This window comes from Nerophis ophidion, linkage group LG07 (assembly GCF_033978795.1).
Source record: "Nerophis ophidion isolate RoL-2023_Sa linkage group LG07, RoL_Noph_v1.0, whole genome shotgun sequence".
NCBI lineage: Eukaryota > Metazoa > Chordata > Actinopteri > Syngnathiformes > Syngnathidae > Nerophis > Nerophis ophidion.
The window spans coordinates 35760309-35773265 of record NC_084617.1 but is presented as its reverse complement, the minus strand read 5'-3'; the positions used below and the strand labels follow the sequence as shown (position 1 = coordinate 35773265).

Sequence of the window (12957 nt, the reverse complement as noted above, 5' to 3'; positions counted from 1 at the left end):
AGATGCTGGCTTTTGAACTTTGCGTCAATAACATTCGCTTCCTCTTTGGTCCGGATGACACGATGTCGAATATTTTCAAAAACAATTTGAAATCTGGACTCGTCAGACCACAGAACACTTTTCCACTTTGCATCAGTCCATCTTAGATGATCTCGGGCCCAGAGAAGCCGGCGGTGTTTCTGGATGTTGTTGATAAATGACATTTGCTTTGCATAGTAGAGCTTTACCTTGCACTTACAGATGTAGCGACCAACTGTATTTAGTGACAGTGGTTTTCTGAAGTGTTCCTGAGCCCATGTGGTGATATTGTTTAGAGATTGATGTCGGTTTTTTATACAGTACCATCTGAGGGATCGAAGGTCATGGTCATTCAATGTTGGTTTCCGCTTATGCCACTTACGTGGAGTGATTTTTCCAGATTTTCTGAACCTTTTGATGATACTATGGACCTTAGCTGTTGAAATCCCTTATTTTCTTGCAATTGCACTTTGAGAATCGTTGTTCTTAAACTGTTTGACTATCTGCTCACGCAGTTGTGGACAAAGAGTTGTACCTCGCCCCATCCTTTCTTGTGAAAGACTGAGAAATTTTTGGGAAGCTGTTTTTATACACAATCATGGCACCCACTTGTTCCCAATTACCCTCTACCCCTGTGTTTGATGAGCATTCCTCAACTTTATCAGTATTTATTGCCACCTTTCCCAACTTCTTTGTCACGTGTTGCTGGCATCAAATTATAAAGTTAAAGATTATTTGCAAAAAAAAATTAATGTTTATCAGTTTGAACATCAAATATGTTGTCTTTGTAGCATATTCAACTGAATATGGGTTGAAAATTATTTGCAAATCATTGTATTCTGTTTATATTTACATCTAACACAATTTCCCAACTCATATGGAAACGGGGTTTGTATATGAATATGTATATATATATATATATAAATGATAAATAGATGTATATATATATCGATGATGTGTAGGTGTATATACAATGATCTCGGACTTCTACTATTACGAATCAAGACAGTTCCTGCTTGGAAGTACAGATAATACAACAATGACTTGGAAGTAATATGACTCACTGTGTCTCCAGAAACTCCTTTGTCTCCTGGTGGGCCCGAGGGTCCTTGGACACCCTAAAATAAGATGTATTAAACCTTAAATTTTTATCTTATAAGTGTGTATTTCCTACAGCTGTAGCTCTTGAGCCTTACCGGAAATCCCTTTGGCCCAGCTTCACCGGGCTCGCCCGGATTTCCCTGCAGTGACACAACACTAATGTTATATCAATCAATCAATCAATGTTTACTTATATAGCCCTAAGTCACTAGTGTCTCAAAGGACTGCACAAACCACAACACAAACCACTACGACATATATATATATATATATATATATATATATATATATATATATATATATAGACACAGTCACAATCAAAAGTTGACATACACTTGTAAAGAACATAATGTCATGGCAGTATTGAGTTTCCAATCATTTCTCCAATAATCTCTTATTTTTTGTTACAGAGTGATTGGAGCACATACATGATGGTCACACAAAAAACATTCATGAAATTTGGCTCTTTTATGAAAATATTATGGGTTTACTGAAAATGTGAGCAAATCTGCTGGGTCAAAAGTATACATACAGCAATGTTAATATTTGTTTACATGTCCCTTGGCAAGTTTCACTGCAATAAGGCGCTTTTGGTAGCCATCCACAATCTTCTGGCAAGCTTCTATGTATATATATATATATATATATATATATATATATATATATATATATATATATATATATATATATATATATATACTGTATATGTATATGTATATATACTGTATATGTATATACTGTATATGTATATATATAGATGTATATATGTTTGTATATATGTGTATATATATATATAAATATATATATACACACACACACACACATATATATATATATGTGTGTGTGTATAGATGTATGTATGTGTATATATATATATATATATATATATATATATATATATATATATATATATATATATATATATCTATATATATATATATATATATATATATATATATAGATGTATGTATGTATATATTTATATATATTTATGTATGGATGTGTATATATCTATATATATATATATTGATATATGTACTGTATATATATTTATGTATATATATATATATATGTATGTATATATGTGTATCTATATATATATGTATATATTTTTGTATGTGTGTATATATATATATATATATATATATATATATGAAGTGTATAAAGATGTGTGTGTGTGTGTGGGAGTGTGTGTGTGTGTGTGTGTGTGTGTGTGTGTGCGTGTGTGTGTAATAATGTCATTTATGAACAATACATTTAACATCTGGAACTTATCTTTAATATTTGATATCCGCTACAAAAGTTATGACTTCAACTTTGAAAGTCTTGTCTACCATCGCAAAAAAATAATGTAATTAATTATTTGTTACCTACCACATCACCAGGGAGCCCCGATTTTCCTGGCGGACCATCAGAACCCTGCACAAAATACATCCGCTAGTCAGTAAAAAAAAAATAGAAAGATCCTCCATATTTCAAACGCCTCAGAGAGTTTTGCCATTTCATATTTTAGCAGTCTTTGATGGGATGTTCACTTGTATTTTATACATCTAAGAAAAACATTCCTAAAAGTTGTTAGATGTTAAAAATAATAACAGACAGAAAAAAACAACGTATTATTTATTAATCTTTGCTAGGCTAAAGATTTATGTTTCTTCCAACTTTCCACAGCAGGGACAGATTTGTACAATTAGAGAGCTGCTGGCAACCTCAACATGATAAGATTTAATGTGCTCGCCTTTAATCCACCAGTCCCGTCGTCCCCCACGCGACCATCGGGACCCCTCGGACCCTGAGGGAAACAAAGTGTAATGGAGAGCTTGTACTCATCTTGTTTCAAACATCTTGTGACAGCAAAGTGTTCAATTTTAGAGGAGTCGCTCTATTTTTATTGATGAGCGTCTATCCTACATCAATGGCAATTATTTGGTAAACATGTGACTGCTGGACTGAGTTAACTCTCATCCATGCCCAGGATTGTTCTATCCATGATTGCTCTTGGATGATTATTGTTCTGCAGAAATCATCTATTCCAGGTTCAAAGTGTCATCATCATTAAACTTTATGAGCAACACGTTTTGTTGGAAAACAAGACCAAGACATAACGCGTGCAGGCCTCAGTCACACACATCTCCAATCAGTTGTAAAAGTGCTTTATATTTCTCCATCATTGTTGAAACTAATACAAAACCCAAAAGTAGTGAAGTTGTCACATTGTGTAAATGGCAAATGAAAAGAGAATAAAATTATTTGCAAATCCTTTTCAACTTATATTCAATCGGGTGGACTGCAAAGACAAGATATTTAACTTTCAAACTGGAAAACCTAGTTATTTTTTGCAAATATTAGCTCATTTGGAATTTAATGCCTGCAACATGTTTCAAAAAAGCCTGCACAAGTGGCAACAAAGACTGAGAGAGTTGAGGAATGCTCATCAAACATTTATTTGGAACATCCCACAGGTGAACAGGCTAATTGTGAAGAGGTGGGTGCCATGATTGGGTATAAAAGCAGCTTCCATGAAATGCTCAGTCATTCACAAACAAGGACGGGGCGAGGGTCACCACTCTGTCAACAATTGCCTGAGCAAATTGTTTAGGAGCAACATTTCCCATGCAGCTATTGCAGGGAATTTAGGGATTTCAACATCTACGCTCCGTAATATCATCAGAAGGTTAAGAGAATCTGGAGAAATCACTGCACGTAAGCAATGATATTACGAACCTTCGATACCTCAGTCGGTACTGCATCAAAATGTGACATCAGTGTGTAAAGGATATCACCATATGGGCTCAGGAACACTTCATAATACCACTGTCAGTAACTACGGTTGGTCACTACATCTGTAAGTGCAAGTTAAACCTCTACTATGCAAAACCAAAGCCATTTATCAACAACACCCAGAAACGCTTGGCTGGGTCAGAGCTCATCTTAGATGGACTGATGCATAGTGAAAAAGGGTTCCGTGGTTTGACAATTCCACATTTCAAATTGTTTTCGAACTCTGCGGACGTTGTGTCTTCCGGACCAAAGAGGAAAAGAACCATCCAGATTGTTCTAGGCGCAAAGTGTAAAAGCCAGCATCTGTGATGGTATGGGGGTGTATTAGTGCCAAAGGCATGGGTAACTTACACATATGTGAAGGCACCATTGATACTGAAAGGTTCATACGGGTTATGGACCAACATATGTTGCCATCCAAGCAACGTTATCATGGACGCCCCTGCTTATTTCAGCAAGACAATGCCAAGCCATGTGCTACAACACTGTGGCTTCGTAGTAAAAGAGTGCAGGTACTAGACTTGCCTGCCTGTAGTCCAGACCTTGTCTCCCATTGAAAATGTATGGTACAATATGAAGGCTAAAATATCAGAAGGGAGACTGTTGAACAACTTAAGCTGTACATCAAGCAAGAATGCGAAGAATTCCACTTCAAAAATGTTTCCCTCTGTTCCCAAGCCTTTACTGAGTGTTGTTAAAAGGAAAAGCCATGTAACACAGTGGTAAAAATGCCATTAAATTCTAAGTTCCTGATTGTTTCAAAATAATTGAATTTTCTGTGTGAACATTAAATATCTTGTCTTTGCAGTCTATTCAATTGAATATAAGTTGAAAAGGATTTTTATTTACCTTTTACACAATATGAAAACTTCACTGCTTTTGGGTTTTGTAAGATGTTCATCATTTACAATCATTATGTGATCCTGCGCTCGGGATCTTTCTGTGTGGAGTTTGCATGTTCTCCCCGTGACTGCGTGGGCTCCCTCCGGGTACTCCGGCTTCCTCCCACTTCCAAAGACATGCACCTGGGGATAGGTTGATTGGCAACACTAAATTGGCCCTAGTGTGTGAATGTGAGTGTGAATGTTGTCCGTCTATCTATGTTGGCCCTGTGATGAGGCGGCGACTTCTCCAGGGTGTACCCCGCCTTCCGCCCGAATGTAGCTGAGATAGGCTCCAGCGACCCCGAAACGGACAAGCGGTAGAATATGGATGGACAGATGTGAGTCAAACACAGTCTTTTCTTTATATGTGTGTTCTACATGGTAAACAATTGCTAACAAGAGGCGGCTAACAGTGCAGGTCATAGGGATCGCAGTAGTCGTGACCCCAAGTTGCGCAGACAGAAGTTAAAAAGTATTTCATTGGAAAGCACTTTGGTTATAGTGCAGCAGGGAAGTGCACAGGAAGCATAACGTGTCTTTATGATTAGCAACAATCCAGCCCGACTAAAAAGGTTTAATCAGAAGCCTGATTGGCAGCCTGGAACCAGATTGCCAATAAGCGAGGGCGGGCTGAGGCCCGGAGAGTGGTGGGGGCCAAACAGGAAATGAAACCAAACTAAGCGCGCTGCAAAGGAAGTGAATACAGAATGTAAGGAAATACAAAGATTAAGTACATTCTGTCTATCAAGCCCTCCAAAAAAACATTAAACGCCAACAACTGTCTGTGAGCTGCATTTTAACCAACATTGCTATTGTGGACGCTAACACAGAGGAACTACTTGTCCTGCGTTGTTACACAATGTCTTGCTAAACCAAGTTGATGCGAGCAACTGAAGCTACTCGAACTTCAATCCATTTTCTACCGCTTATTCCCTTCTGGGGTTGCGGGGGGGCACTGGCGCCTATCTCAGCTACAATCGGGTGGAAGGCGGTGTACACCCTGGAGAAGTCGCCACCTCATCGCAGGGCCACCACAGACAGACAGACAACATTCACACTCACATTCACACACTAGGGCCAATTTAGTGTTGCCAATCAACCTATCCCTAGGTGCATGTCTTTGGAAGTGGGAGGAAGCCGGGGTACCCGGAGGGAACCCACGCAGTCACGGGGAGGACATGCAAACTCCACACAGAAAGATCCCGAGCCTGGGATTGAACCCAGGACTGCAGGACCTTCGTATTGAGAGGCAGACGCACTAACCTTGGAAAAGTTAAACATTCAACTCGTGACCGGGTTCATATCCAGACCCACGGAGTGGACGGATACTGGCTTAGATAAGGCAAGATGTGTGACATAACCCAGTGTTTTTCAACCTTTTTTGAGGCAAGGCACATTTCTTTCATTAAGAAGCACACCACCAACAGAAAACACTAATAAATGAAAACTCCATCAGGTCGTCGTGCCTTATTTTGAGTTTGTTGGTGTTTTCCTGTGTGTAGTGCTTTAGTTCTTGTGTTGCACTGTTATTTTGGGGGCTCTTCTAGTTTTGTTGATGTTTTCCTGTAGCACTTTCATGTCTTCCTTTGAGCGCTATTCCGTGCACCTGCTTTGTGTTAGCAAGCAGGGCTATTTATGTTGTTGCCAACCTTTCTTGTGTGAACATTGTTAATTGTCATGTCATGTACGGATGTACTGTGTGGACGCCGTACGTTTTTGGTGTCGTCCAGCATACTGTTTCTGTTTGCTTTGTAGCCAGTTCAGTTTTACTTTAGTTCTGCATAGCAATTGCCTTTTTCTTTCCCTTTTGTTAATTTTTGGTTTAAACATTACATACCTTTTTACCTGCACACTGCCTCCCTCTGTGGTGTGCTTATTGGGACCACAACAAACCATCCCCATTTCACATGACACTTTTTGACTTTTACAAAGCAATTAACTGCCTGCTACAACCTACTGATATGGAGTATTACCTACTCAGCGGTCTAGTGGTTAGAGTGTCCGCCCTGAGATGGATCAGTAGGTTGTGAGTTCAAATCCCGGCCGAGTCATACCAAAGATTATAAAAAATGGGACCCATTACCTCCCTGCTTAGCACTCAGCATCAAGGGTTAGAATTGGGGGTTTGATCACCAAAAAGGATTCCCGAGCGCGGCCACCGCTGCTGCCCACTGCTCCCCTCACCTCCCAGGGGGTGATCAAGGGTGAATAATTTCTCCCCACCTAGTGTATCGGCTGGGGACATCTCTGCGCTGCTGATCCGCCTCCGCTTGGGATGGTTTCCTGCTGGCTCCGCTGTGAACGGGACTCTCGCTGCTGTGTTGGATCCGCTTTGGACTGGACTCTCGCGACTGTGTTGGATCCATTATGGATTGAACTTTCACAGTATCATGTTAGATCCGCTCGACATCCATTGCTTTCCTCCTCTCCAAGGTTCTCATAGTCATCATTGTCACCGACGTCCCACTGGGTCATTATTGTCACCGATGTCCCACTGGGTGTGAGTTTTCCTTGCCCTTATGTGGGCCTACCGAGGATGTCGTAGTGGTTTGTGCAGCCCTTTGAGACACTAGTGATTTAGGGCTATATCAGTAAACATTGATTGATTGATTGATAGTGTGTGTGTGTGACAATCATTGGTACTTTAACTGTAACGTGGTTACCCTGAAGATTTTTACACAGCACAGACACTAAGCAACAGCACATTACTGATTTACAAAAAATATTTTTGTACCAATAGGTGAAGTTGCATAATTTCCCAGGGCACACCAGACAATATCTCATGGCACACTAGTTGAAAAACACTGGCATAACCAATACCTGTCTTGTTAGACGCCTCTTGCTAGCAGTATTTGACTATCAAGAATGCACAGAAAAGTGCTCTTGTCTCACATAAGGGCTTGTGGATGGTGGGCGAGATATCAAAAAAGGTGGTTTCCGCTTAAAGCCCAAGAAAAAGCAAATGACAGCATGTGAGTTGATGACTTTCTGCAGTCTGAATGAGCATTTTTATGCTCTTTTAAAAGCATCTTTGCAATGTGGTTGTTTGGTTTAGACCAGGTTCCACGGTCGTGTGGTTTCCAGAAAACATAGTAAGTTGCGTCTTTGTTGTGGTTTGCATTACAGCGTGAAGTATGACAGCAAATAAATACGACTCCCAGATAAACAGCCTCTTTGTTTACGAGCCTCGTGTAATGGATAAACTTGGCTACGCTCACTTTTATCAGCCGGGTTTCCTGTCAGACCGAGGAGTAAGGAGGCGTTAATTCTGCTTCCCAATGTTCTGCTATAACCTGATATTAGGTTGGTGATATCATTGGAGGCGCGTTAAAGTCATTTAGAAAATGAAATGCCTTCATCATACTTTAATTGTTCATCCAGTCTCCCCAGACAAACACTCTTCCAAGCACATGAAGTCCATTGTGGCAAAGCCAATAAACTTTGCACTAAATCTTCTCTTATTTGAACAACAACATTCGTATTGTCAAAAACAAGTATGCTTGGCTTTTTTTTCCTTTTTTTTTTTAACGCTTTGATCCCTGTGGCTTATGAAACGGTGCGGCTATTTTATGGATGTTTCTTCGCTAACTGCCATAGTGTTTTGATGTTCAACAAATGATATTACGCCGACAGGGACACTGAAAAGGTGTGGGATTGTTTGTGCTGTGGCGCTAACTTTTGGGGGAGTTTGCTCACTCCTGCGGGTTGAACATTTCCTGTTCCGTGCTGGAAGTGTATTTGTCCATACTGTTTCTGCTCGAAATAATTCCTTATTCGTCACTCGAAGCAATGTTTGCAAGTTTTACAATATAACTAAAGCGGTTTGAACTTACTAAATCTTCCCACATGTGATGTCTGTAGGAGTGTTTTCATGCATATTTGTACGTGCTATTGCAATGCAATCCAGCTAGCGTCTTTAGCATTAGCTAGTATGCTAACACATTTACAAGTGTCTGTGTTAGTATTATTTACTTCCAATGGCATTCTTTTTGTATTGTTTCAGTGTCATATATTCACCAAAAACGTCACTGTGGCGTTATTGAGTCTGTTTAGCTGATTGTAGAGCTGGCTTCCACAGCCAGTGGGTCCATGACGATGACTTCTGTTTTGTTTGATCAGCCGTTTTATTGCCGTGTTACAGAGTCTTTAGAAACAATTAGGTTTGTAAATATAGATTGACGAAATAAATAAATAAATGAATAAAGTATATATATATATATATATATATATATATATATATATATATATACACATATATATATATATATATATATATATATATATATATATATATATATATATATATATATATGTATGCATGTATGCGACTTAAGGTCTGGTACCTATAGAATTTAATTTATTTAATTCGCAAATTAGGGCAATTTACAACATGCGAACTCCACACGGAAAGAACCTTAGCCCGGGAATCGAACCCAGGACTCTCTCACTGTGAAGTGAAAGCACTAATCACTGCCCCGTCATCAATATTAGTGTTTGCAAAATGCCAGTGTTCCAGAGACATGTGAGCGCTACATGAGGATTTTAACTTAAAGTATGTGTACAGCCTTTCACTGGTCCACTCACAACATGGCCTTTTGCAACACGTTCCTTCAAGTGAGCCATTAAAAATGAGCCTTAAATGCTCCGTATCTGTTAAATAGTGGCTTGCATTTTTTTCCAACACACTTAGAGGCACAGCGTGGTTCATTTCCATGCAGTTTTAAATAAAGTACATAGACATAACCCCACCTGCCACAGAAATACAGGAAAAAATGTCGTTAGCCAAAAGGGAACTAGGTAAATGCTTTAGCACAAACACCTAATCAGAGGTGGGTAGTAACGCGCTACATTTACTCCGTTACATCTACTGGGATAAATTGTACTTCTAAGAGTAGTTTTTATGCAACATACTTTTACTTTTACTTGAGTATATTTATAGAGAAGAAACGCTACTTTTACTCCGCTCCATTTATTTACATTCAGCTCGCTACTCGCTACTTTTTTTTATCGATCTATTAATGTTGTTTTGGTTTTTCAAAGTAGGATCTACGCATGTCTGCGTTTCACAAATCACATGCAGTCACTGGTGACGTTGGACCAATCAAACAGACTGTACGGAATGTGTACTGTACTGTGCTATCTTTATTTTAGATAAAATATTAATAACATGGTAAGTTTTAAAGGAGCCATATGTAAAAATCTGGCCAGAAATGGTACTGCAATCACGGTCAAAATTATGTAGTCCCCTCCCTGATTGAGCCGAATCCAGCTGGATGAACTGGGCTACTCTGAGAAACGTCAAACTTCTACTGCCTCTTACAACGGGTTGAGGTGCTGGGACCATATTAGCTGAATAGACACGCGTTTTGGCAATAACAAATCTCTAACCAACACATTTTACACATAATGAGGCTATTTTGAGGAAGAACTATGTCATCCCTGCGTACAATATCACAACAAATGGCAATCATGTGGTTATTGTCAATACTATCAGAACACAAAGACTATAACTACAAACCCCGTTTCCATTTGAGTTGGGAAATTGTGTTAGAGGTATATAAAAACAGAATACAATGATTTGCAAATCATTTTTAACACATATTCAATTGAATGCACTACAAAGACAAGATACTTGATGTTCAAACTCATGAACATTATTTTTTTTTTTTGCAAATAATAATTAACTTAGAATTTCATGGCTGCAACACGTGCCAAAGTAGTTGGGAAAGGGCATGTTCACCACTGTGTTACATCACCTTTTCTTTTAACAACACTCAATAAACGTTTGGGAACTGAGGAAACTAATTGTTGAAGCTTTGAAAGTGGAATTCTTTCCCATTCTTGTTTTATGTAGAGCTTCAGTCGTTCAACAGTCCGGGGTCTCCGCTGTCGTATTTTACGGTTCATTATACGCCTCACATTTTCGATGGGAGACAGGTCTGGACTGCAGGCGGGCCAGGAAAGTACCTACACTTTTTCACAAAACTACGCTGTTGTAACACGTGCTAATGTGGCTTGGCATTGTCTTGCTGAAATAAGCAGGGGCGTCCATGGAAAAGACAGAGCTTAGATGACAGCATATGTTGTTCCAATATTTTCAAATACTTCCAAAAATAATTCGAAATGTGGGCTCGTCAGACCACAGAACAATTTTCCACTTTGCATCAGTTCATCTTAGATGATCTCGGGCCCAGAGAAGCCGCCGGCGGTTCTGGATGTTGTTGATAAATGGCTTTCACTTTGCATGGTAGAGCTTTAACTTGGACTTACAGATGTAGCGACCAACTGTGTTTAGTGACAGTGGTTTTCTGAAGTGCCCTGCGATGAGGTGGCGACTTGTCCAGGGTGTACGCCGCCTTCCGCCCGATTGTAGCTGAGATAGGCGCCAGCGCCCCCCGCGACCCCAAAAGGGAATAAGCGGTAGAAAATGGATGGATGGATGGGGTTTTCTGAAGTGTTCCTGAGCCCACGTGGTGATATCCTTTAGAGATTGATATCAGTTTTTGATACAGTGCCGTCTGAGGGATCGAAGGTCGCGGTCATTCAATGTTGGTTTCCGGCCATGCCGCTTACATGGAGGGATTTGTCCAGATTCTCTGAACCTTTTGATGATAATAGGGACCGTAGATGTTGAAACCCCTAAATGTACTGCAATTGCATTTTGAGAAACATTGTTATTAAACTGTTTGACGATTTGCTCACGCAGTTGTGGACAAAGGGGTGTACCTCGCCCCATTCTTTCTTGTGAAAGACTGGAGCATTTTTTGGGAAGCTGTTTTTATACCCAATCATGGCACCCACCTGTTCCCAATTAGCCTGCACACCTGTGGGATGTATTCTAAATAAGTGTTTGATGAGCATTCCTCAACTTTATCAGTATTTATTGCCACCTTTCCCAACTTCTTTGTCACGTGTTGCTGGCATCAAATACTAAAGTTAATGATTATTTGCAAAAAAATAAATAAAATGTTTATCAGTTCGAACATCAAATATGTCTTTGTAGCATATTCAAGTAGATATGGGTTGAAAATGATTTGCAAATCATTGTATTCCGTTTATATTTCCCAACTCATATGGAAACGGGGTTTGTACAACCAACGCTAGCAATGGTTATACTGGTAACAATAAGTAGAGCATGCTTGGCAGCCAAATGTACGCCCAAAACTAAGAGGAGACATTTGACCATAGTATGCCTATAGGCTACTGTTTCAGATTGCCATATAACTTGGTACATGTAGTCCACAATATGCAAACACCAATGAGGAATTATTTTATCATGTGATGTGGCTGTCCTTACACGTTTCACATTGCCATGATGACAGAGAAGGAAATAGGCACTGACACTACCCATATCAGCATAGGTTTTATTAGTACGAAACATATTTTTGCATTGTCAGTTGGAGGACACATCGACATACAGCCGAAGGGGAATATATTTGCCCTGTTAGCCTGTATGTGGATGTGTCAATGACCGGGCTGGCTTGTTCACCATTACACTAGGAGCTAAGCACCATCACACTAAGCATTGAATGCAGGAACATTCTATCTTTTTTAGACAAGATCATAGACTGTATCGGACAATATAGTTTACATACCAAATGTCCATTTCCATTTATTACAAGTCATTAAAAAAAAGGTAAATGGCTGACTTACCTATCAAGGAGGAAATGAGCAAGTTTGTTCAAACGGTGGAGGGCGGGGCATCGAAATGAAAACAATAACAATATTCCGGGGCTGTAAATCTAATTTTGAAATTAGCATATGAACCACTGTTATTAGTTATAGAGGTATTGGAAAAAAACATGATTTATTAATGCATTTTGACATATTTAATGATGACTTGACATGACATTATTACATATGGCTCCTTTAAAGGCCTACTGAAACCCACTAGTACCGACCACGCAGTCTGATAGTTTATATATCAATGATGAAATATTAACATTGCAACACATGCCAATACGGCCGGTTTAGTTTACTAAATTGCAATTTTAAATTTCCCGCGGAGTTTATTGTTGAAAACGTCGCGGAATGATGACGTGTGCGCGTGACGTCACGGACTGTAAGGAAAAATTAGCGCTGCACGACTAGCGGCTAAAAGTCGTCTGCTTTAACCGCATAATTACACAGTATTTTGGACATCTGCGTTGCTGAATCTTTTGTAATTTGTTCA

General features: G+C 39.4%; 1 protein-coding gene across 1 annotated transcript in view; it reads right to left on the bottom strand.

Moving 5' to 3' along the window:
* The window catches only part of LOC133556299 (collagen alpha-1(XXVII) chain B-like), a 202646-nt gene that overhangs the window by 49840 nt on the left and 139849 nt on the right, over positions 1-12957 (bottom strand). The window contains exons 30-33 of the mRNA XM_061906106.1: positions 2858-2911; positions 2494-2538; positions 1215-1259; positions 1083-1136 (exon numbers count right to left, since the gene is read on the bottom strand). Of these exons, the coding sequence (XP_061762090.1) occupies positions 1083-1136; positions 1215-1259; positions 2494-2538; positions 2858-2911 (198 nt within the window). The remainder of the gene's footprint in view (positions 1-1082; positions 1137-1214; positions 1260-2493; positions 2539-2857; positions 2912-12957) is intronic.